General features: G+C 36.2%; 1 protein-coding gene and 3 long non-coding RNA genes across 7 annotated transcripts in view; all 4 read right to left on the reverse strand.

Annotated features, from left to right (window-relative positions):
• Positions 1 to 598: 598 nt before the first annotated feature.
• LOC120345786 (uncharacterized) lies at positions 599 to 7,718 on the reverse strand. 2 transcript variants are annotated; one of them, XR_013476660.1, is made up of 8 exons: positions 7,485 to 7,717; positions 6,863 to 6,949; positions 5,879 to 6,101; positions 3,245 to 5,371; positions 3,044 to 3,145; positions 2,326 to 2,517; positions 1,399 to 1,557; positions 599 to 688 (listed from the first exon to the last, which is right to left on the reverse strand). It is a non-coding gene; the product is annotated as an uncharacterized LOC120345786 (long non-coding RNA). The 2 variants fall into 2 exon arrangements; XR_013476659.1 differs by having other exon boundaries at positions 3,044 to 5,371; positions 7,485 to 7,718.
• A 1,692-nt stretch (positions 7,719 to 9,410) lies between these two features.
• On the reverse strand, positions 9,411 to 10,370 carry LOC144419844 (uncharacterized). Of its 2 annotated transcripts, none has more exons than XR_013474310.1 (2): positions 10,219 to 10,370; positions 9,411 to 9,952 (listed from the first exon to the last, which is right to left on the reverse strand). It is a non-coding gene; the product is annotated as an uncharacterized LOC144419844 (long non-coding RNA). The 2 variants fall into 2 exon arrangements; XR_013474314.1 differs by having other exon boundaries at positions 10,197 to 10,370.
• A 10,628-nt stretch (positions 10,371 to 20,998) lies between these two features.
• LOC144424367 (uncharacterized) lies at positions 20,999 to 23,009 on the reverse strand. Its single transcript, XR_013476661.1, has 3 exons — positions 22,789 to 23,009; positions 21,872 to 22,039; positions 20,999 to 21,475 (listed from the first exon to the last, which is right to left on the reverse strand). It is a non-coding gene; the product is annotated as an uncharacterized LOC144424367 (long non-coding RNA).
• Positions 23,010 to 26,262: 3,253 nt separating this feature from the next.
• LOC120341408 (uncharacterized) overlaps positions 26,263 to 27,341 on the reverse strand; it is a 112,394-nt gene continuing 111,315 nt past the window's right edge. The window contains exon 33 of one of the 2 annotated variants that reach the window (XM_078113611.1): positions 26,263 to 27,153. In XM_078113611.1, the coding sequence (XP_077969737.1) occupies positions 27,020 to 27,153 (134 nt within the window). In that variant the 3' untranslated portion in view covers positions 26,263 to 27,019. The remainder of the gene's footprint in view (positions 27,154 to 27,341) is intronic. The other variant, XM_078113617.1, reaches the window with a different exon arrangement.

Raw genomic sequence — 27,341 nt, forward strand, 5'->3', positions numbered from 1 at the left:
TCATCGCCTCAAGGCACTGCGAAAACAATTGAAAGTCTGAAACGAATATATTACAGACCAAATAAGAAGACAAATCATAGTTTATGATGTTTTTTAATGAGATGGATGAGCTTGGTGTTTCTCAGCGAGTTTTTATTATATCTGAAATTACCCCGTTTGCTGATGGAAAGGCGATTTAGGTGTTTTGATAGCAATAGTGTCACGGCTGAAACCCCCCCCCCCCCCCCAGATAGCACAACTACGTCGGGACAACCATGGCCGAACGTTGTTCGAACCACCGGCCCAATAATGGCGAACAACCATGTTCCAGCGAAGATTTGGCCGCTGGGCCAACGTCGGTCCTTTCGCTGTAATGCAACCGTGGCAAACGGTCGGGCCAACGTAGGCGATACGTTGTAACACAATCGTGAAATATGGCCAGTCCAACGTGGGCGATACGTTGTAACATAATCGTGACATATGGCCGGGCCTACGTAGGTGACACGTTGTAATACAATAGTGGCATATGGTCGGGCCAAGTTAGGCGATGTGTTGTACAGACAGGGAATAGATCTATACTACATAGAAATTTCCCACTAATCTAACATTATTTATATAATAAAAAACGACTTTATTTATTTGTCTTTATTTTACAAATATGTATACATGTAATAAAATTAATCGGAGTTCGTTGCCAGATCATCCAGAGCTGAAAAATATAAAAATTCTGTGTTAAATTGCAGTATTAGCAAATTACAGCACCAGAGTTCAAAGCCTAGTCTGATTGACTGCATCCCAACAAATTTGATGATAATGTAAAAAGTACTGTAAGGGAGCGATGACACAAATAAGTTCGAAAACCACTGTTCGCCATTATGCACCAAACTCTGGCAACATTGGATTGGCAATTTAGCACTTGACTCTAACCATAATCAGCTTGGCGATATCTCCTTAATAAATATTTTTCTATACTGTTCACTTTTGTATACAAAATCTACATTCAATTTCTTTACTGTTCACAGTTGTTTACAAAATCATTATTCAATTTGACAATCATAATGATAAAAATGAATGATGTGGCAACTGGCAAGTACATTTTGTTTACTACCCAACTTATCTAAATTTTCTCGCCTGTTTTTATTTTATTATATCTCTGTTGTTGTTGTGTGTGTGTAACTTAATTAAATTCATGAACACGATAGGCATCTTTTTGGCAAAACCTTATATTCTTTACGCTTCTCACTTAATTAAGGTTTTGTTTTCACTCCAGATTGTCAGATTCTATTTAATCAATTTTTGTTCATTTCCCTTATGAATTATCTTAAGCTGATTTGGAGTCAAAATAATCTTATACTTATAAAATAGAAGAGGGTAGAGCAGAGAAAGATGGTGGTACAATATGATAAACATATTACATACCTTCAATAGCAGAAACTAAGGGCGTCCAACTCACTCCTTCTTATCCGCCGCGTCCTGCACAGTTGAAAGAGTGGGCGAGTAAATTTGGTATAACTGAGCTCATGGTTCTCCAATCCAGTCTTTCTTGGAGCAACCTCCGAGACTTGACGAATATCTTATCTGGAATGAGTAAATAAGCACAATTATAAGAATACATCTAATGAAAAAGTTTCCATCCGTTGCAAAAGCTCTATGTTAATTATCGCGAGTATCTACTCTAAAATATACACATACACATATGTGTTTTGTCCACATCCCATTCGTATAAAAGTGAACAATTTTAATATTGCAATCGGATCGTATTTAGACATTTAAATTATCTTCCTTGAACACGAAGCGAAAATATGGGGCGTATTGTATTTCATACATAAATTCGAAGCGCTTCATGCAGTCAAAAACAAAACGACAAAAAATAAAAGGCACTCAATAAGATGAGACCCAACAAAGGTATTTTCACCTATTTTACTTTCATGTTCTGTTTAGCTTTCGAATTAATTATGGAGTAATCTGCAATATTTTAACATTGTACTAGAACTAAACAAATATTCTGAATCTCTGAGATTTTTACATCGTGGTCTTCATACGATGGCATGTGTTACCGGTCAGCGAACTCTCTTAAATTAATTTTGCTTGCCCGCTGGGGTAAAAAGGTTGGGAACCACTGAACTAAACAGTTAGTACAACCACGTTACACCAACGCCCCACAAACTTACAGTCGATTTTCATCAGAATGATTAAATAGAATAAATTGATTTTTAATGTTTTCTCGTTGTGGGGTCGCAAGTATCTGCAGTCTGTGATTTTACAAAAATTGGGGTCACGGAAAAAAAGTTTGGGAACCACCGCCGTAAAGTGTATGTAATCAGCCTATAAAAGTATTCAACTTACGAGCCATTTTTTCATTCTTGAATGTATTCTGGATCAAAATGTAATCAGACAATGAATTTCATCAATTCCTATATGTCCGAGTCCACACTATAATCAGTGGAAAGTTGCAGATGCCGTAGCTTGTAGCATAAGAGTTTCTACCGCTGGTCCCAACAATTTTTCCATGGACTGGATTGGAGCATGGCTTGATCTCTGAAAATCAAGTTAGTGTTACACAATATATAGTACATGATTGTCTTTCAGATGATAAACGTGAACGAATGGCCTATACTAATTACCTTACTTTCCGGCGAATAAGTCTACCCGGGGAATAAGACGAGACCTGTTTTTAAGCCTGAAAAAATGGGTTTTTGCATATAACCGGCCAATAAGTCGGGGTAGTAAAATCGCATCAACGTCAGGAATCTCAAATTACCATGCAATGCCTTTCGAGCGGTCGTCGCGTTTGCGCATTGGTTAAAATAGCCTATGACTTTTTTGGTAGCGTAATATTCAATCCATATATGATAATGCGAATATGATAATCACAGCATTGAAATTTCAGATTCACAGCAAGAAAATGTCGATTTATTCAAACTAACCTGATGAGGACGTGGGGGATGCTATCGCCGAAGGTATTTTATTGTCCGGATTCAATAATAAGGCGAAAAAAAAATGATAATGATCATACTCGCCTAAAAAGACGACCCCCCCCCCAAAAAAAAAAAAAAAAAAACACCTGTTTTGGGCATTGTCCGCATTGAAACTTTGAGATGCTTGAAATGACACAGTGTATGATTAAATTGAAGCAGGTGAATTTTCCAGTCCATTGTCATAGGGCCTATCATAAAAATGGTATATATCATTAAACTTATTGACACTTGACAGAATATCTAATCGGTAATAATTATTTAGAATAACCGGAAAAAATGGATATTACACAAAATATGTCCAAATATTTGTAAAGGATGTGTCGTACAATACTTCATGCTTTTAGAGTCGCTGGGCATTGCACAGTTGCATACACATTTGGCAGTCATTGTACAGAGATGGGCTTCCCCCCAATCGCCCGACTCTTTTTTGCAAGCGGTCTACTTTCCAATTCACTTTAAAATATAATAACACTTAATTAAGGTTGGTTGGGTAAGCTTACATAGCATACATACTGAAAATAAATCATATTAATATATATGATTACCCAATATAATTCTATTGAATTTTAAAACAAAATAGATATTATTCAAAAATCAGTAACTTATTTCTCAACAAAGCTGAAAATATGAACTAGAGCAGGGTTGGGCAAAGTTCTCGGACCACGTGCAAAAATTTTGCCTAGACTGGCGGGCCATGTCGCATCTCGCATGTGTGGCGTAAAAAGTTATACTTTAGAAACAAAATTTTATTTAAAGTGTTACAAAAACAAAAAGGGAAAACAATAATCCTTGAGCTATTTTTTAGCCAAAAACATCAAATTTTAGTTTCAGTTTGATTGTGGCAATTGTTAAAACATATTTTAGATTTCAGCCAATTGAGATCTGTAATTAGATTTGTTGAAGTTCATCAGACAGAAGGTTCACAAATGTACAACTATTCAGATTACTGGATTAAGTCGTTCAACGGGTTGGATTTGGGCTGCGGAAATGTTCGCACTTAGACAAATAAAGTAAATATGAAAATTCATATCCAGGGATGAAGGACCAATACCGGTATCGGTACTCGATAACGAATACTGGTAAATAAGAGATGGCAACCTCAGAAAGTTTAACAAAAAAATGCCGAAAGACCAAGTACGGTAACGTACCGGTACCGTACCTCATCTCGTTCTGTCGTTACCGGTACCTACGGTGTCCAGGGATAAATATGTAACTTTTACCGGTAGGCCTATCTACCATAGGTACCGGTACTCGATAACGAATACTGTTAAATGAGAGATGGCAACCTAAGAAATTTAACAAAAAAAATGCCAAAAGACCAAGTACGGTACAGTACCTCATCTCGTTCTGTCGTTGCCGGTACCTACGGTGTCCAGGGATAAATATGTAACTTTTACCGGTATGGTACCCTATCACCCTTATGAACCGTGACCTGACAACGCACTTAGGGTACCGGTACCATGAGATAAACTTACACGGTTACAACTAGGCTATCTCTACTTTCGCCATTCTACTATGAAAGCATTAAAAGTTCAATGTCACTGTCCCATCCACGGCAAAAACCTCGCAACAGGATATCGATAACGAGTACCGGTACCGCCAAAATGAATGGCGACCTCATGTGCTATATTCGAATCATAAACCATTGTTCTTCATCCTTTATTTTACTTAGCGATCTCACCGACCACTTTCCAGTAATGTGTACAATTTCGGGTATGAATATTGGCACAAAAACAAAGATCCGAATGAAGCGAGATATGACTAAATTTTGTAACGACTCTTTTAGATCTGAAATTGAATTAATGTGTAATAATTACATGAGTGTTACTCTTACTAGAGAAAATTTCAATAGCTCTTTTGATGATTTCCTGGTTCAAATGAAATGGTTAATAAACAAACACGCTCCATTAAGACCCCTATCACGAAGAGAAAATAAATTATACTCCAAACCGTGGATCACTAAGGGAATTCGCAAGTCCATCATTCACAAAAATAATATGTTCAAAAAAAATTTTTTGAAAGGTAATACACTTCAGCGTCTCCACTTCAAAAAATATAAAAATATCTTAATGCACTTGCAGAGAAAATCGAAACAACTGCATTATCGCTATGCCCTCGAGAATAACCGGGGAGATATCAAACAAACTTGGAAAACTATTAACGAGATCATTAAGACTAAGTCCAGAGATGATACATCCATCTCAGAATTGAAACTCGAAAATGGTACCACAGTGACAGACCCCATCATGATGGCCAGTGAATTTAATGAATTCTTCTCAACGGTAGGAAAGAAACTTGCGAATAACATCCCTGGTAGCTCTAACCCTTCTACCGATTTTTTGGGTGTTCCTCTGCAAAACACCTTTTTCCTGGAGCCAACGACACATACAGAGATTCTTCAAACCATATTGAACCTGAAAAATGGAAAAGCAGTTGGCCCAGATGGTATTCCAACTTACTTTCTAAAACAAGTCGCTGATATCATATCGCCAACTCTGTGTCATTTTTTCAACTCATCTTTTAAATTAGGTATTTTTCCTTCATCGTTAAAGATTGCCAGAGTGAAACCAATATTTAAAAATGGCAAAAGAAATGACCCGTCAAATTACCGACCAATTTCCATTTTACCCTCCCTAGGCATCATTTTAGAAAAATTAGTTCATAGTCGAATGCTGAATTTTTGTAAAAAATTTAACTTGATCAATAAATGTCAATTTGGATTCCAAAGCAATCACTCGACCAGCCACGCTATCTTGGACTTAACTTCATTTATTTATGATAAACTTGACAAAGGGGAAATCGTCTGTTGTACTTTCTTAGATCTGAAAAAAGCTTTTGATACTGTCGACCATGCTATTCTCTCTCAAAAACTTAGATATTTTGGCTTTCGAGGTGTCGCAGGCAAGTTATTAAATGATTACCTGTCCGGACGTTATCAATGTGTGGAGTTAGATTCTCACAGGTCTTCGTTATTACCCATCCATTACGGAATTCCACAAGGTAGCGTATTAGGACCTTTGAATTTTTTAATCTTCATAAACGATCTTTCAAATTGTTCAAATTTCTTGAGCAAACTCTTCGCCGATGATGCCTGTCTGCTCGACAGTGCAAAGAATCTAACCTCACTGCAAGCCGAGGTGAACACTGAAATTAACAAAGTGTATAATTGGATGGTATGCAATAAACTTACTGTGAATGTTAAAAAATCTAAAGTTATGTTGTTTGGTCCTAAAACTCGAACCAGACATGAAAACTTTTCAATTAAAATCAGGGGTGTCACACTCGAAATTGTCCACTCTTTCAAATATCTTGGGCTTCTTATCGACGACAAACTAAATTGGAACACTCATACTACTGAACTGCATAAGAGACTGTCAAGAGCAGTTGGAATCCTGGGTAAGCTCAGACATTACGTCCAGGACTCAACTCTCCGAACCATATACTTCGCACTTTTCCAGTCTCATATACAGTATGCTATAACTGCATGGGGCTCCGCCACCCAATCAGCGTTGCACAGTTTGGAAGTTTTACAAAATAGAGCAGTTAGAATTCTCTCTAGAGCACCCATTCGATCTAACTTAAACACCCTATACTATAAGACCAGGGTGTTAAAATTAGCCGATATCTATCAACTAGAGATTTCCAAGGTCATGCATCAGTTTCATAGCAACCATTTGCCCGCTGCTTTCGACGATTATTTTGTTTCGCTCAGTAAAGTGCATGATCATAACACACGCTCTTCGACAAGGTCTAATTTATTTGTACCCAGATTTTCTCTAAGCAAATCCCAAAACTCCTTGAAATATAAAGGTGTGGTAACTTGGAATAATATTCCCTTAAACTTACGTAACTGTGGTTATGACACTTTCAAATTCAAATACAAAAAATTCATGCGCTCCCTTTACCTTTCCACTGCCTCTACATCCAGTTGATGTGGTCCCAGCAAATCTTTTCGTCATTGCCAGCTCATCATTTGTCTCGATCCAAATCACCTGTAACAAAACAATGTCTCGTGTAAATATTCGTATTGTATTTTAGCTTATAATTTTAATTGTGTATTCCATACTGATGGGCACAAGCCACTTGACAAGTGTTTCTGTCACCAACACATTGTGGGTTGAGGTAAAGCCAAAAATTATATTACTAAAATTATATAACAAAAAAATATTGCAGGCTTTTTGCCCTACTATTGAGCCCGCTCCTCAATGATCTTGGTCTCCTATTTAGTGTGTAATTTCTTGATATCTATTCTGTTAACTGCCAATGACAAATTCATGCCTACAGTCCAATGCCCATAAATACACTTATTGTTACCATGCCATTTTACATGCCTCAACTGGGATCCAAACTTAATTGGCATCCTCCTGATTACTTTCATTATGGGCAGTCAAGCCTAATGTTGTATTTGTTTTTACTATTTATAATGCCTCGGTAACAGTGATCCAGGTCAATTGTTTTTATCCTTTTGATTAACTTAATTTTTTTTTTTTTAATTTTCCTAGTCTACTTCTATGGTATGATACTCACTTCATTGTGTTGTATTAATACTGCTGAATATTTCGATGTATATTTTCCTCATGTCTATACAATTCCCGTATGTGAATCTTTGACTCCAGCATCAAAACACTTGTTAGTCCAGGTCAACATTTTAGCTTTCACACTACCAGCTTGTTTCTGCCTCAAAGTGTCAATATTTTGTTATTTGCATACTTGATTGGTACGGTATTCTATACTTTTACAATTTGTGTACTCTTAACATCCAGTTTTATTTCAATCTGGAGACTTATATGCACACAATCGACTTGTGTTGCACTTTACCGTAGCCGAACTATTTACCTGCCATGACCACACTGCAAGTGTGTTTGGTTCACTTAATAATTTCCATGGTTACCTAGACTGTGGTGCATGGAGTCGATTTTCTTATTTTTAAACGGCGATTGCTTGGTTTTTACCGGGTCGCCTTGACGCATCGATTGCGTTTCTTTATTTATTTATTAAGTAATATATTTTGTTCGATTTAATTATATTTATCACGTTTTTGTTAGACTTCCCCGTGGGTGCCGCCGCTCGATAACCAGAATTGGTTTTCGGCGTCTCCTTTCACCCTGGAATGCGGTCTTTTATATTTTCTTTATTTGTGTATGTAAAATTCGTACTTTCAGCTTGGTGAAGAAATAAATTACTGATTACTGAATCGCGCGCCCATTTCTTCGCATAATGGCGTGTTTCGTTGAAGGCCAATGGACCTTTCCCCGACCTTTGACCTTTATTGTTATGATTTTGGTCGCTCAGACAAACATTGCAAATATTCAGGCTTGTGTAGGGCGATAGAGTGGTACGTTGCTCGTTTTAAAGGCCTTCGAATGGCATTTCACTGGTGATAGCGGTATTTTCGTGCTTCTAAAGTTATAACATATTGTCAAGTGATCTATTATTAACGTTATTCCGCCTTCACATTGCCGTTAACGTACCTAACTTAGTTCTAAAAGCTCATTTAACATACAAAAATGGAATCACTCAGAGATGACTTTTCTATGACTTGGTTTTCCAAGAACTTTTCTTTCCACCAGTTGGAGAAGGATACAAGGATACAAAACTTTTCATTGAAAGGTGATATTTAAACTTATATGGTTGAAGAATCTCAGAGGGTGGTGATAGCACTGGGAGACCTGCGTGACTACCGGTACGGTACCATATCCCATAGTTCATAGACTGATAGATAGCGTCCAAGTTAGGGCTGAATTGGTGGGTTTAGTATAGGAACAAATGAAATGCAGGGGCAGTTTAAAAAGTCTTTTAGATACATTTTTGGAAACATTGCACAAACTACAGAAATCTGTAATTCTGAACAGGTGAATATTTTTTTCAGATACCGGTACATTCATGATGTTTCAGTCGTCCATCTTGGTTCAACGCTAGATTTCAAAGCCAAGTGCGTTAGATAAGTTCAGGAGTCTCTGCCACCACATCATCCTCGAATAGTGGTGTCGCTGGATAGTCACCAAGTCTCTGATGCAATTTGTACATGCTAGGAACAGTGAGGGCACTTGAGTTTATGTCGTATCATAGAAACACAGATTTATTAGCTCAGTAAGATGGGTGCAAATATACTATTGAAAGATTAGATTCAACAGGTTTATTGAGGTATTATGATCGATTACATACCACATAAAATTACAAGACCAATAATGTTATAGTGATAAACATGGTTGAAATGGACTAACCAAGACTATCCAACAGATGAAATTGAGAGGATTAAAAGATTTTCCGCTGAGCCAAGCATGTACAAGCCTTCCCCAGCATTGATAACAACCTATATGGAGGGAAAAAAATAGATCCAACAGTTGTCGTTTGTAGTTGGTGCTAATCCCACAAAGTTAGATCGAGCCAGAGTTCCAATCATACCGGTTCAACCACAAACAGTCGGTTATGTGATAGTCAGACGGCCAAACACTCACCACTTGGTTCGGTTCTAAGATTTACCAGGTGATTATGAACAAGTTGTGATTTATATGACAGTGATAAATGCAAAACAACCTAACAAAATAAGGATATTTATCACACACTACAAATACTACCAAGTGCAGGGCCAACTTCTGGTATCAGGAGCAGCTTGGTGTGACTTTTCAGTTGCAGTTCCGATTCTGAATCTTGTTAATTCTTTCGTGCCCTTTTATTAATATTATTTCTTTTTCTGGTAGGTAGTCGCATACTTTTTGAAATCTATTTTAAGTTATGCTCGACTTCCACTTTTCTCAGCATTTTGATTGTATGTTGACTTTTTGTGTTGTTTTATGCCAGAGAAATAAAATGATGATGATGCTTGCCTACATTTTTCTGCTGTCTGACAAGGCGCTGTCTTTTTCATCAGCGGCACTTGAGGTAGTTTCAACTAAAGAGTCTGGGAGCAGATCTGGTTGGATCCCTGACAATCCTTTCTCACTTTCGTCAGATTCACATGTCTCTGTATCAAATGAAGTATCTGGTGACAGATCCTGTTAAATTATGATCCAAAGTTAAATTATGGTATGAGTAATCCTTACCTCACAATGGTGGTTGATGGTGCTTTTTCGTTGGGCGACAAGAATCTGATATAGGGTCAGGGTATTCATCAGTTGGTCCATCGCCTCCATGAAAATGCATGATGGAACGCATTGCTTGTATGAAAATTTATTTCATATAAGAATTAACATATTGAATATATCATAGGTATTGAAAACAATATTTATGTTGGCCTACCTTGGTACACACGAAGGTCTACCTTGGTACGCACGAAGGTATTTCTGGTGATTTTTCCTAGATTGAATATACTGCGAGGCCTGTTGCATTCCTTTATCCACCTCATTTCTTTTTGGCAGTCAATATGTGGCTTCGGAAAAGGCACAAATCCTACTTCAATTGAACAGCGGGGGTACCGTAATCAGTAATTTATTTTATCACCAAGAAATACACACTGTACATACAGAACGAGATAAGAAAAGAGAGGAAAATAATGCATTTCAGGGTGAAAGGGGACGCGATAAACCAGCATTGGTTATCGAGCAACGACACCTATGAATAGTCTAACATTGGGTTATACAAGAACAAAAATCGAACTAAATATAGTACTAAAGTGAGGAGTCGGACGCCAAAATACTAACATTGGCAGAAATATGTTTAAAAAGACCGGATGTTTCCGGACTCACTAAGCAAACGACTCCGAACGTCGACTGGCAGATAACCATGACAACTACGGCACAAATACGGTAACGTCTAAGTGACTGGAGCACCATATTGCAAGCTGAGTTGGACGGTACCGGCACTGTGCTGATGCATGGTTCATAAAGGCTGGGGACGAATTTGTACACGAGGATATTATGAAGAGAGAAAAAAGAATAAAATGTATCTACAGGTTTGGGCAACGGATTAAGAGATCACTAAACCAGGTAATTGCATTGAGTTACATTACTTACAAATAGTCATTTTGTGTGGCATAAATATAACTAATTTCAGAATTTTAAATCACAACGGTTCTGAAGTGCGATCGAATAGGTCATGTAGAATATAGAAATCATTGAATTAAAAAAATGTATATACACAACTGTTCAACAGTTCAATAGGACGGTTCATGCAGAATTTATGTCAATAAATTACATAAATTTAAAATCACAACAGTACAATAGCCTATTATGATAAGCCAATTCATGCAGAATATATAAGTCACTCAATTATAAAAATAGAAAATTCACAGAATTACAAACATATAAAATAAATATACTAATAGTACGGGTCAGTAGGACAGCTGTAGTAGCTGATCAACATAATCCCATTTTGGCCTAGACTGTGCTGTCAAATCTACTGGAACCAGAATCCTGGCATATGCAGCGTTTACACATAGTTAGTCTACCAAAATAATTCACTAATAGATTCTGTTTAATAAAAATGCAACATCGTATCGAAAACAAATTCTTTTTTTTCTAACATACGGTAGGCTACCGGTACCTTTGATTGCATCAGCATGATTGTCTACTATTTTTTGGTTCGAAATAGCAGTTGTGACCTGTACAGTACCGTAACCTGTAAGGTGCCTGCAACGGGTACAGCCCTTTAGTATAGTATAGATATATAGATTTCGTGAACGTGATTTGCAACAAGTAACATACAGTATTACAGCTTTCTAATTCTCGCAGCCCTGTAAAGAAAAAAAAACGAAAAAAAGGACAAATATCTGCCTAAACCGCCAGCAACCTGTGCGGAACGCGTCCAAAGTTGTCTGAGCGACTTTTCAGCGGAGAATGTTTGTTTACATCTGCTCGATTGTGATTGGTTGAAAATACGGATGTTTTGATGTCGGGGAAAGGTCCATCATGGCCTTACCATGGTAAATGGTTGTAAAACCGCGTACAACGGTTGCCGGCGGATTATAACGTTGGCCCAACGTAGTTGTGCTATCTGGGAGTATAGGAAGAATTTTTCAGGGGTCGAAGGTCGGGAAAAAGTCCATTGTTCTACATCAGCATATTGAAAACTGTGGAAATACACAATTGGGCAAAAGGCTTCAAATGTGACAAATCATGTGGTTTTCGTACTTAGTAAAATTGTTGGCTTTTTGTGTCTTGATTTGGCCTTTTTTAATCGCTGGCAACCCTATTTTTCACTATAATATTTATATTATCGAATTAAAATTTCATTAACTTAAAAGGGTTACATGAATTTTTCTGCTGAATTCAACCAATATTAGAACGCAGTTTAAATTCAATATTCCGAAAATATTACAGAGTGTATATGGCATAGTGAACTATTCCATTTTGATTAAAAATTCTATCTCAGTTCCTGTTCTTAATTACAAAAATGAAAATTTTCTAACAATTTTACCATGTCGAACTCGTTTACTCGCATTCCCAAATTTCATTTCTTGATATTTTATTTCCTCGATAAATCCAGACGAAGACTCCGCATATACGCCATAAGCCATCGCCTTGACTGCAACGAGCCAACAAACGGGAGAAAACTTCTCGAAGGCCTTGAAGAGCCTTTTTTTTTTATTCCGGACAAGGTAACAACGACCACTCTCCTGAGCTAGTTTGAGTAGTTAGCAAAGATAAGTCATTAGTTTTCTTTATATCTCCTTTATTACTTTTCACCTACGCTCCCTGTTGTGTTGAATTAACATTAGCCAAGCAATAGAATAAAACATTACACAACCACCAGTTTTCTCCCGTTAATTTCAGACAACAAATATTTTATAAAAGATGTGGGAGGAGTCTTATCTGGTGACGAACCCTAATCTTTAGAATACGAAGTGAAAAATGTAACGATAACATGAAATTTGAAATAACGCAAGGCTGATGATTTATATTCCATGCTACCTATATTGGTTCCAACTTTTGATACACACAGAATTTTCGTAATTTGAAACATGTGACAACTGCTAATGTAGACGGCGGACCCAGTGATCCCCCCCCCCTCCCTCCTACAGGGGGTGAACACCCTCCCCCCCCCCTAAAATTTCAAACACCCCCCCTAATTTTGAGGTGCAATTCCACACTGTTATTCCCAGGTGCGATTCCACACTGTAATTCCTAACTCAATTATAATTGTATTCAAATACAAGAGAGCTACGCACAAATATATGGACACGTTAGACCAGAGCGAATCAGTCCTTACCGGTACCTTTGACGCTACCGGTACCCTCAAAAAAGTTCTGAATTTCCAGTAGCAAGAATTTTGCAGAATCAAAACGTACAGCCAGTCATGACACTGACTAAAATCCGTGTTCCCATGGATAAAAATATTACAGCAAAATTTTAGACGAAATATCAAATTTCATAGAATTCACGCAAAATTTTGAAATAAATAAAAATAATAGCCTTCTAGCGAAAAAATGAATCTTTAACCACTGAAAATTTCAAAGCAATTGGTCCAGTATTCGAAGAAAAAAGCGACTTTTTAAAAACGTGTCAAAGAACAAGAACAACAACATAATATTGAAACGATCGTTATGTCCACTACGTGTCCAATAACGACTATGGCATATTTATCAGTGTAGATGAGGGGTTCCAAACCGCAGTCTGCGGGCCAATTACGGTCTATCCTTACATCATTATCACAGTTTAAGCACGTTTATTTCGTAACAATTGAATTATACCGGTATCTTATGTATACGTATGGGTATTAGGATTTCACACCGCAGTATTTTAGATATCAGCCGTATATTAAGAACGCTTGAAGATGTCACAAAACGAAACCTAGGCACTGAAAACAGACGTTTTTTTAGATGAATGGCGGCGTGTTTATTTCTTTATTGGAAAGAGTCAAACTTCAGCGAAACAACATTATGCGCCATTATGATCAGTTGACGCGCGTATTTCAAAATTTAATTCATTGCTTAATTCATACAAAAGTCAAACAAACATGTTCAAAAAATGTGACATGTGTAACAAAACAAGCCATAAGTAGCCATTCATACGATGCCATATGCTAGATGAGCAAGTAACTTCATTAGTCACTATCAGTTGCAAATTAATTGCTGAAAGCCGTGCTTGTTATTTATTTCTCGGGAATTCTATCATCTAAATATTATAATTATTAATTTCATTACATAACAAACTGCAATGCTAGGTGTATCTAAAATCAAGCTTAGAGCCTATTTTGGAGCTTATTTCTCAAAATTTTCTCAGGACGCTTAAGCGCGCCCTGAACCTCAGCCGTGTCGTCGCGTACTTTTTCTCGCTCTTCTTTTCTGGCCCTACAATTTGATTCTGCTGTGTATTTTGGCTCGCCGTCAATCAACTTGGGGAGCCCCTCATGTACATCGTTTCTTAAATACATACCAATTTTTTAACGATACAAATAGTTTCATTGCTAATAGCAAATTATTTACCACCCCCTAAATTTCGAAACACCCCCCCTAAAATGAAAAGCTGGGGAACATACTGGGCAGACCCGCTCTCCCCAGCGTCAAAACGACTTTACAACATATCTGAAAAAAGTTTTATATTTATTCACGATGCTACGAAGACTGTTCTCCACACTGCGCGTAAATCCCAAGAATTCAAGAACATCGCATTCGAACATCCCACACTGACACGATGGAGATAGTTCTAGTGTGGAGGATTATCGATTGTGTCCGTACAAACGATGCGCAACTCCGGCATTTTTGTCCGAAGATCGTATTCGATAGCACGCTCCAATGCACATACTTGACGAGACGAAAACGAGCGGATGTGTGCTGCTTTCAAGGCGTAGCACGAATGGTGTTCGTGCCTGCTTTGACAGTTGTTGTCGATTTTAATGATATTTTTGAAAGTTGGGGTAAAAAGAAATCGGTAAAAGGTAAGGTGAATACTATTGTTGTATATCACACCCGGGCATCGCACTGTTAAGTACATGTGGGAGAGCCAGCCTTTGTCAAATACTACGAAGTTATTAATTCAGTACGGTACGTAGTTGCCGATTTGCCGAAATTACATATTTACTTACCCCTTATGGTTTCAAATAGTTCATGCACCTCCAGTTAGATTTTTTTAATCAGTGAGGATATATACTCATTGTTGATTGCTGCTCATTGTAACATACTATTATATTGAATCAAAGTGTTAACAAGTTCACCTAACATTTCACTCATACCGGTCTATATTGTATAGTCTGATTTCTCAAGTATTTGGAGCCACGAATGCTTGTAATTTTCTGACTAAACCCTTCCATTAGTTGGTTTATATACCAAATTCAGTAAAATATTTTTTAAATAAAACATGAGATATTGGATTTATTAGCTTTTCCATTCTGAATCATATAGACTGCTTTATTTATTCTTAACGAAAATTAATAAATCTCCTCTCTTTCTTCAGATGTGAAAGTTGTGGACAAACCTGTCTAAGCATTGTGAGACTCTTGCAGCACAAGAGGCAATAGCAGAAATAGTAAGTATATCAATCAAGAAATTAAGCCGACATAAAGCAAAACTTTCAACTATTCGTCTAATCTCAATTTCCTGTTATTTATTCACAGGACAACTATAGCAAACGGGGAGATATCAGAAGTCTGGCGACATATCAGTGACAGTGTGATTCCAAGAAATATAATGCATTTGAAAATAGAAAATTGCAATAGAAAAACAACCTATGGAGGCATGCAAAGACATTTGACCCTCCGGTAGAGTTGTGTATGGCCCCCACATTCTGCAGGGCTTGAGGAAAATAACTAAAAATTCCAAAGCGTAAGATTGCATAAGCGGTCTTATTTGTAAAAAGGCACAAAACACGCCAGACATACTTAAAACAGCTTTGGAAATGAGGATTACGGGTACCTCACTGCACCTGTGTTATATTTGGTTCATCAACTTTTGGTAGTACTATAGAAGAAATTCCGGAAGGGGTATAATCATCATTCATGATAAAATACTATCATATATTTTTTGAACAACTTCAATCTAGACCAGGGATCTCAAACTCGCGGCCCCAGAGAACTTCCAGTGCGGCCCTCGAACGTTTAACAATAATTGTAATAGTATTTTGGAAGTTTTTTTTTTATCTAAATGTAATAGATTTTTCAAACCTTCTAAAGTGAAATTGATTATTCACACAGAAAACAATTTACTGAAAGTAGTTTTGGAATATTGATTTTTTTTGTCCACATTTTGACCCAATTGAGAATACACATCAAGCTAGCAAAAGAATACTTGAATAAAACACTTGAGTAATTAAATTAAACGCAAAGTACATGAAGAAGGTGGCATTTTCGAAGAAAATGGGAGTTGTAACATTTCTGCTCTTCACAAAATTCTGAAGCACATTGTTTAATTTGTCATATTTCCATCAATACAATCAAAAAACACAATAAGCTCAGCAGTCAATATGACAAATTCGAAGACCAACTTCGAACAGAAAATTTCCATGTGCTTGTATATTAATATAATTATACAACGACTTAGTTACTAAAAATCAATATCAATAATAATTCAAGCAATCCTATGCCACGCAATGTAGTGCGAAATGTCTTGTCGAAAAAATCTGTCATTTGTTTTTTTACTGATCTATACATGAAATGATAAAAGTAACTTTTTTGCATTACTGGAATTAATTAAACATTCGTAAAGATCCAGATAAACCAATGATCATGTGGCCTCGTTAGTTAGAGTTGGTACTATAAAATCATTTCAGACTGGCCTTAGTATGCTGGTGACACAAAAAAGATGCCAAACGCCAGGACAAATGTAATTATTAAAACATTGAGTTTATACTGTAGTATTTTTGTTAATTTTAGGTTCATATATTTAGATTAAGTTATTTTTAGTGTATGTATTATTCTTTCCTTATTCAAAGCTTGTTCAAAAATGATTTTGATGGTTGTACATAGAATTTTACGATTTTTTATAATAAATACTGTAACTTGCAAATGTTGCAATAATAGTGGAATGCAAATATTAATATGTAATTGCATTTGAAATTGAAGAAAATAATAAAACTTAATCCAACTGTTTAGTTGCATCACAATATATGTCACAAACTAAAACTATCTTAAAAATATCTTTTAAGTATACATTATCAAAAACTGTTTGCGGCTCTTTTTACAATTTTCAAAATGCAATGCGGCTCTCGAAAACCCATGAGTTTGACACCACTGATCTATTCTAGACGATTCAAGCATTGCTTTGGGAAATTATACCACTTCAATTAAATTGAAATAATCTCGCTATATTAAATACAAAATCTTTGCTATCATAAAGGTAAACCAATTCAGCCACTCGAAATATACTGGCCTTATCAAAGCAATGGAGGCAAAATTGAGAGTTCATGAGCTATGAACATTTGTTCTTTTCTTTGTCTTGAACTTTCCATACTCCACAGCCCCTATTAATTTTTTTTTAATTTTAATTACCATGTGATGGTCATACATATCTTTAACTTGTATTTTCTGTCATGATGTATTATCTCAATGTGCCAAACTATTAATTAGTGTACATATTTTGCTTCCAGATGACATAAATGTATTGTCATGTTTATTACCTCAGCTTGGAGTATTGACAAGAAAAAGGTGCCAGTAAATTAGGTAAAAAAATTTTCAACTCATTGTTATAATCAGAATTCACAATCAATAGGAATTATAAACAGCCAACAATCAGTGAGAATTATATGCGAAATCCCTCAGAATAAATTTGTCTAAAATCGGAGGAAGGCAAAAAATATAGGTAGTTTCCATCCACACAAGCATTTCAAGAAGACTTGCTCGAGCCAAACTAAATGAGCATCGTCAGGTGATCGGTAAGGCTGCAAGTTGAATTCAGCCCTGCAACCTCCTGCATAGAAGATAATATTAATTAGTGGGCTATGAGCTAAATTCCTAAATTTAAACAAACCTATCTACGATGCATTATGTACCAGCAATGTTACCTACGATTAACTGAATATGGAATATGTCTAATAAATTCACCTACAAAAGCAAGTTCGATAGGTGCAAACTTTGTGTTATGGAATTGTATCGCAGCACAGTTTTGTATGACACCCTCTTTAAATGAAATTTCAATGATTGAGCGCAAACATTAAAATTACTAACTTTGAACTTTGTCATTATCTGCAAAATGTTCCACACAAATCTTTCCGCTATCGCGTTTGTAATCTTCTCTGATAAAAAAAAAACGTCTATGATGTCCAGAATTGCTCTTTAAAGCTTGCCTGTTATTTCAGCTTTCCAAGTAAGCAAAACTTCTTAGATATAGAGATTATTTTGTTTCGTTACAGGCGCAAAAAGGCAGGTACTACACGTAAAAAAGACGCCGAGTAGCAAAAGCGAGCGGAAAACGGACGCGAAAGGCGACGAGAAATATGTGAATTGGAGCGTATCATGAAATACAATGTTTTGCCTGTAGTCTTATGGAGTGACGTCAGAGTTGCCTATCATGTTGTTTAATGTCATTGGTACAAATCACACTGCCGAGTTGCGCAACGTGAATCCATTTAGCAGTTGTCCCGGACACAAAATCTTCTGCCCAGTTTAATAGATTAATTCTATGCGAGCTGAACTTACATCCATCGGCTCTATCCAGTATTATTTTCGAATTACCAATATCCCGTAAAACACGCTTAAATAGTTCTTAGATATGACGTCATAATATACAAAATGGCAAACATGCGTCTGCAGAACGCGCTATTTTGTTCGTTGTTCAACGTCTGGCTGTAAGTTGTGGGAGGAATCCGCGATATGAGAATCGTTATACCGGTGTATAAAGCATAAAATGGATTAATGTCCAAGATGATAGATAAATAAATAAAATATAATATTGGTAATGCTGAACCGATGTTTGGATCAATTGTGAATTTGTGACAGTCAACTCCAATTGCAGCTGTAGAGGAAGATGGATACACCTAGCAAATCCAGCGCTCCTTCTCCACCACCCAGAAGAAAGAGTCCAAGCAATCAACCTATGCGTACTGCTGCAACAATGACCAACACTATTGAGTTAGACGACGTTACAAATTTGGTGTCTGTTCTCGAAAGTACAGTCCTTAAGACTTTACGCATCGAGATACCTGCCATCATTGAACAACATATTGAGAAACATCTAGAAAGATCTACTTTTGACTCGACACATGCCATCACCAACAGTGCATGCTTAGAAGAATCTTTAACATCTTTGAAAGACTCTATAAACGAGATCAAAACAGAAGTAACATCCTTCGGTCTAATCAAAAATGAGATTCATGAAATAAAAGAGAGCCAGCACTTCATGTCAAAAAAGTTTGATGAGCTTTGTTCCAGCCAAAGTGAGCTCAAAAAATTAGCAATCAAAACAAAAAAAAGAGTGGCTGACCTAGAAAATCTAGTACAAGAACTAGAGGAGGAAATTGACATTTTAACAGAGCGACAGCAAGACCATGAACGTCGCTCCAGACTTGATAACCTGGAATTCCACAACATACCATTCTCAACCGGTGAAAACTGTGAAAATCTGATTACCGACTTGTGTAAAAAAATTGATGTCCCCATACAATCATTCGACATCTCAAACTGCCATAGATTATCAAAAAATAATAAAAAAAAACCATCACCAATAATTGCCAAATTTATCAATAGAAAAACGAGAGACCGAATAATAAAGAATCGAAGCAAAATCAAATCACTTGACATTTCAACAGTTTTTCCAAAAATCTCCAGGTCAACCAAAGTATTTGTCATCGAAAATCTTTCGGATACCAATAAAGATCTATTTTTTAAAGCCAGGGATTTAAAGCGTGCTTGTGGATATAAATTTTTATGGACAAATAATGGAAGAGTTCTTATCAAAAAGAACCTGGATACTGCTACCATCCCCATAATCACTGAAGATGATCTGCTTTTAATAAAGTAGGTTATTATATGATATTCATGTCTATTTATTAACTTTTAATATTATCAAGTGTATATATATCCATTTTTCATATTCTCCCTAAGATAAATGGCTAATATTTCTAATTGTCTATGTGACAACATAGAAGTTTCAAATTTGAATGATATTCCAGTTGATATTGATTTAACAATTATTCACATCAACATTCGATCAATTCAAAAAAATATTGACCCATTAATTGAACTCTTGTCAAAATTCACTATTCCCCCTCATATAATAGCAATTAGTGAAACAAAATTACATACCGGTAATAGTCACTCCTCCAATATAAGCATTGATGGATACAGATTCATTCATACCCCTTCTGCTTCAAAAGCAGGGGGTGTGGGTGCCTTCATCAGAAACGACATTACTTATTGTGAAGTTAGTGACTATCAACTCAATTATCCAAATTCTGAAGACTTATGGTTCGAAATTAGCCTAACAAATGTATTCAATAATATGAGCATTGGCATTATTTATAAACATCCGAGAAGTGATATTCCTGAATTTACAAGCATTGTTGAAAACTGCATCTCAAAATTATCTAAAAAACATTTTATAATAGTGGGAGATCTTAATATCAATTTACTCGCATCAAATACCAACACCCAAATTGCATCTTATTCTGATATGCTTACTTCCTATAATGCTATTTCTCTCATTTCAAAGCCTACTAGAGTTACACGTAGCTCTTCCACTCTTATAGACCACATGTATTCAAACATGACAGATGTGCAAGTTAATTCATATGTGATATCATCTGATATCACTGATCATTTTCCCATAATGTGCTGTCTTAAAGGCATTAAACCATCCACTATAAATGATGTCATATTATCAAGGGATATGTCTTCATTCTCTATCGATGAATTTTGGTCAGATATACTACACATAGTTGATGAACGCTTTGTCGCGTTAAACTTGAATTGTCATAATTTTGATAGACTATTTGCAGAATTTATGCATTCTATTGCTTGCCTAATCAACCGCCATGCCCCATTGAGACCACTGTCACGTCGACAAATAAAGATAAAGCAAAAACCGTGGATAAATAAAAAATTACGTGACAGCATCTGTTTAAGACATAAGATGTTCAAATCTCACCACTTATGCGGCAATAGTTCTCAATCCTCATACTATAAAAAATATCGCAATTCACTAACACATGCCATTGAAGATGCCAAAAAAATGTATTTTCAAAAATTGATTGCCCAAAACAAAGGCAACCCCAAGTGTACTTGGCGAATTGTTAATCAAATAGCATCTACTAAAAATAAAAAAACCAAAAGTGTTAATGAAATTGATTTGGAAAATGGCAGAACCATTAAAGATAAGTCCTTGATTGCACAAGAATTCAATAAATATTTTTCCACTGTTGGGTCCAACCTTGGTACTAAATTCTCCAATGATATGGATGGCTTTAAAATATTTCTAAGCAAGCGTGTAAATCAATCCATATTCTTAAGTCCTGCAACAGTGAATGAACTGACCATGGAAATAGTATGCCTCAATGAGGGTAAAGCGGTTGGCGCTGACAACATTCCCAGTCGTTTCCTTAAGTATGTGGCAGACATCATAGCACCTTGTATAACTGAGTTTTTTAATAATTCACTTCGATTGGGGATATTTCCATCTTCACTGAAAATTGCCAGAGTAATTCCAATCTTCAAATCTGGTAATACAAAACAAATTTCAAATTACAGACCTATATCCATATTATCTGCTGTTGATAAGGTTTTTGAACGTCTAATTCACAGGAGGCTAATGGACTTCTTTACAAAGCACGATGTTATAAATAAATCACAGTTCGGTTTTCAAAGCAATCACTCCACGTCACATGCCATCTTAGATACTATTTCTCATATATATGATAAATTAGAGAGGAAAGAATATGTCAGTGCAACATTTCTCGACCTTAAAAAAGCTTTTGATACTGTCAACCACAAAATTTTAATGTATAAGTTGTGGCATTACGGTATTAGGGGGGTAGCAAATCAACTCCTTACTAGTTATTTGACAAGTAGAACTCAATATGTTCAAATAGGTACATATTGCTCCTCTGTCTTACCTGTGACCCATGGGGTTCCCCAGGGTTCGTCCTTGGGTCCGGCTCTGTTCTTAATTTATATTAATGATCTTGCACGTAGCTCCACTCTATTTTCCAAATTATTCGCTGACGATACGAACCTTCTCGATAGTGATAAGTCTCATGTTGTGCTTCAATCCAGAGTGAATACTGAAATACAAAAGGTTGCTCATTGGATGGAACTTAACAAACTAACATTAAATGTGGATAAATCAAAAACTATGTTGATAACTCCTAAAAAACCAAAACGCATTGATGGTTTAAAAATCCAAATTGGGGGGACTATTCTGGAAAATGTGGAATCGTATAAATATCTTGGTATCGATATTGACAATAAATTGAACTGGGATATTCACATATCCAACATTACCGTTAAATTATCTAAGGCGGTAGGAATGTTGTATAAACTTCGATCATACACCTCAGTGTCAACTTTACGTATGGTTTATTATGCTCTGTTCCAGTCCCATATCCAATATGGCATTGCGGCCTGGGGTTCAGCAAGCAAAATGTTACTGCATCGTATTGAAGTCATGCAAAACAGGGCAATCCGTGCTCTTACACACGCCGGACCTCGGTGCAATTTAGAATCCTACTATTATAAGATGAAAATACTTAAAAATGCAGATATTTATAAAACTGAAGTGCTGAAAATTATGCACCAACATCATAATAAAAAACTGCCGGCTGCATTCTCCGGCTATTTTGTTAAGCAAAGCGCCATTCACTCTCATGCAACTCGGTCTTCTGCCAATAGCTCATATTATATGACTCGCTATTCATCTAGCCGCACACAAAATTCCATTAAGTTCATTGGTATAAAACTTTGGAATATGCTTCCAGTTACCATACGCTCTAAGAACTATAATACATTTAAAAAAGAATTAAAAAATCACTACCTCAATGCTTATAACATCCAGTAGTCTAATTCACTGGTCATCAATCCTGTATTTGATGACAATTTTGCTGAATGTGATGTTTTTCTTATTTGTTCATATCATTCATTTCCAGTGTTATTGAATATTTTCACTATTCTTACACAAGCTACGTTACCCCAAATCTCTTTGCCGTGTACTTAACCTCTCGTATTGTGATTCTGTTGCCCAAACTTCATTATGTATTTATACCTCCAAAACTAATTCCCTTATTATGGTTTGCTGGGAATTCCCCGTAATTTATCTCCGCAAGGCAGCGTCATGTCAATCAGAAGCCCGACAGCTGTGACGGTGCCGACCCGAGCATGACGCTGACGATTTGAGCATTTTTTCCCCTCCTGACGCGCTCTTGTTTTTCTCTCGTTTCTCATGATTATCTTCGATTTAACTATTTTCTCCTAACTGACTTCCCCAATTCGACTTACATTTTCCAAATTGTGTTCATTCAAAAAATATATATGTTTAAATCCTGTTTATTTAACTTCATCTGCTGCTGTTTACAGCTATTTAGGTGTCGCTGACACGTTAACTTTATAGTTTATTCGCGACTCCTCGTCTATTGCAGTCGAATTATTGTACGTCTGTTATTTCTTCTCTCGATTTATTTTTACTGTTTATTTGTACAATATTTCTTGCATGACGGAAATAAATATCTGAATCTGAAATTAGCCACGCGAATTCGAATTTTCATATTTATGGGGCGGTTAAAGAAGATACCGGCGGCATAATCATAAGCATATAAAGTGGGTTTCATGGTATGTTCTGGGTCAAGATAGACACGAAACTTTAGGCGAATGGTTAGAGTAAGCACATGAAGTGGGATTCACGATATGTTCTGGGTTAGGATAGATATAAAACTTGGGGCAAATTGTTAGAGTAAGCATATGAAGTGGGGTTCATGGTATGTTCTGGGTCAAGATAGACATGAAACTTTAGGCGAATGGTTAGAGTAAGCACATGAAGTGGGATTCACGATATGTTCTGGGTTAGGATAGATATAAAACTTGGGGCAAATTGTTAGAGTAAGCATATGAAGTGGGGTTCATGGTATGTTCTGGGTTAGGATAAATATAAAACTTTGGGCAAATGGTTAAGAGTAAGCCTATAAAGTGGGTTTATTGGTATGTTCTGGGTTAGGATAGATATAAAACTTTGGGCAAATGGTTAAGAGTAAGCATATAAAGTGGGTTTATTGGTATGTTCTGGGTTAGGATAAATATAAAACTTTGGGCAAATGGTTAAGAGTAAGCATATAAAGTGGGTTTATTGGTATGTTCTGGGTTAGGATAAATATAAAACTTTGGGCAAATGGTTAGAGTAAGCATATAAGGTGGGGCTCATGTTATGTCCTGGGTTAGGATAAATATAAAACTTTGGGCAAATGGTTAGAGTAAGCATATAAAGTGGGTTTATTGGTATGTTCTGGGTTAGGATAAATATAAAACTTTGGGCAAATGGTTAAGAGTAAGCATATAAAGTGGGTTTCATGGTATGTTCTGGGTCAAGATAGACACGAAACTTTAGGCGAATGGTTAGAGTAAGCACATGAAGTGGGATTCACGATATGTTCTGGGTTAGGATAGATATAAAACTTGGGGCAAATTGTTAGAGTAAGCATATGAAGTGGGGTTCATGGTATGTTCTGGGTCAAGATAGACATGAAACTTTAGGCGAATGGTTAGAGTAAGCACATGAAGTGGGATTCACGATATGTTCTGGGTTAGGATAGATATAAAACTTGGGGCAAATTGTTAGAGTAAGCATATGAAGTGGGGTTCATGGTATGTTCTGGGTTAGGATAAATATAAAACTTTGGGCAAATGGTTAAGAGTAAGCATATGAAGTGGGTTTATTGGTATGTTCTGGGTTAGGATAGATATAAAACTTTGGGCAAATGGTTAAGAGTAAGCATATAAAGTGGGTTTATTGGTATGTTCTGGGTTAGGATAAATATAAAACTTTGGGCAAATGGTTAGAGTAAGCATATAAGGTGGGGCTCATGTTATGTCCTGGGTTAGGATAAATATAAAACTTTGGGCAAATGGTTAGAGTAAGCATATAAAGTGGGTTTATTGGTATGTTCTGGGTTAGGATAAATATAAAACTTTGGGCAAATGGTTAAGAGTAAGCATATAAAGTGGGTTTATTGGTATGTTCTGGGTTAGGATAAATATAAAACTTTGGGCAAATGGTTAGAGTAAGCATATAAGGTGGGGCTCATGTTATGTCCTGGGTTAGGATAAATATAAAACTTTGGGCAAATGGTTAGAGTAAGCGTATAAAGTGGGTTTATTGGTATGTTCTGGGTTAGGATAAATATAAAACTTTGGGCAAATGGTTAAGAGTAAGCATATGGAGTGGGATTCATGGTATGTTCTGGGTTAGGATAAATATAAAACTTTGGGCAAATGGTTAAGAGTAAGCATATGGAATGGGGTTCACGATATGTTCTGGGTTAGGATAAATATAAAACTTTGGGCAAATAGTTAGAGTAAGCATATAAAGTGGGTTTATTGGTATGTTCTGGGTTAGGATAAATATAAAACTTTGGGCAAATGGTTAAGAGTAAGCATATGGAGTGGGGTTCACGATATGTTCTGGGTTAGGATAAATATAAAACTTTGGGCAAATAGTTAGAGTAAGCATATAAAGTGGGTTTATTGGTATGTTCTGGGTTAGGATAAATATAAAACTTTGGGCAAATGGTTAGAGTAAGCATATGGAGTGGGATTCATGGTATGTTCTGGGTTAGGATAAATATAAAACTTTGGGCAAATGGTTAAGAGTAAGCATATGGAGTGGGGTTCACGATATGTTCTGGGTTAGGATAAATATAAAACTTTGGGCAAATAGTTAGAGTAAGCATATAAAGTGGGTTTATTGGTATGTTCTGGGTTAGGATAAATATAAAACTTTGGGCAAATGGTTAGAGTAAGCATATAAGGTGGGGCTCATGTTATGTCCTGGGTTAGGATAAATATAAAACTTTGGGCAAATGGTTAGAGTAAGCATATAAAGTGGGTTTATTGGTATGTTCTGGGTTAGGATAAATATAAAACTTTGGGCAAATGGTTAGAATAAGCATATGAAGTGGGATTCAGGTATGTTCTGGGTTAGGATAAATATAAAACTTTGGGCAAATGGTTAAGAGTAAGCATATAAAGTGGGTTTATTGGTATGTTCTGGGTTAGGATAAATATAAAACTTTGGGCAAATGGTTAGAGTAAGCACATGAGGTGGGATTCATATTATGTTTTGGGATAGATATAAAACTATGAGGCAATTGGTTAATGTAGGCATATGAAGTAGGATTTATGGTAAATTCTGGATTAGGATTGACATAAAACTGTGGTAAAATGGCTAGAGTAAGCAAATGAAGTGGAAGTACCCATGATTGTGAAAAAAACCAAAGCATACAACATATTGACCGGGTTTTGTTTAATGCGGTATTTGTTAACGACCACAGCAATTCATATAAAAACTAACGACACCACACTTGAAACTAACAACACACTATTCATAATTATGTTGGTGCAGTGCGTTATTTCAGGTTGGCATGAGAATTGGAGGTTGTAATGAGAAAGGCCTTGCTATCTAAGCAGGTGGACAGGCCTTCGTTAACTGTTCAATATTGCCAACCGTCAGCCTACTTTTGCAATCGTCAAGTTGACAGCAAACTTTTTAATTTTTCCACAGGCTAAATTTTTTAGAAACCACCCATCAATTTTGCCTTCTAATTTGTTGGTGTTCCGTGAGGCGAGATAATAAGAGTAGGTAGGTGTTCTTAGGTGTTCCGGAGCAAAATAAGTTGAGAAACACGCTGGTCTAGGGCGGCCGAAAACTCAGACAACTGGTTTGGTGACTAAAGTTTTTCTCAGGCTGACGAATTTGGACAGAAATCAAAAGAATAGTAGAATTATAGTATGTGTAAAGTAAACACAGAGTGACTTTTATTCAAATCATAAAAAGAATAGAACTACTTTTTGGTAAACGCTCGATATAAAACGGGACCTCCTGACGTATGCGCACCAGGATGGCGCAGGTTAGGGTTCAGGTTATGCGACATCTGTGTGCGCATACTTCAGAAGTACCATAAAATGTATATGAAAAGGGAACAGTGATGCTGATTACTAATATTTTCAATTCACGTATATATTTATGTTTTAGCTCATTAAATATAATGAAAAGTGGAATATCATTGAATGTGCTTGAAAATGATGAATGTTAGAAGTTGCATAATTATAATAATCATGATAGTAATAATAAAATGCAGAAATAAGTTATTGCTTGGTACGTTTGTTTGTCGGTCATCTAGTCCTGTTTTGGTATCTGTAAATAATGATAGAAATATCAATTAAAATAACAAAAATAATGCGTCTTTATATACATCAGCAGCACCATAGATTTGTCAGAAAAAAAGATTTGAAATGTATTGGATGCTTAAGATGCATCGACTCTGGTTGTAGATTAGGATTCTTAAAAAATATTCTAATTTGCCCATACCTATATATAGACAT

Source organism: Styela clava, chromosome 1, assembly GCF_964204865.1.
Source record: "Styela clava chromosome 1, kaStyClav1.hap1.2, whole genome shotgun sequence".
NCBI classification, from domain to species: domain Eukaryota; kingdom Metazoa; phylum Chordata; class Ascidiacea; order Stolidobranchia; family Styelidae; genus Styela; species Styela clava.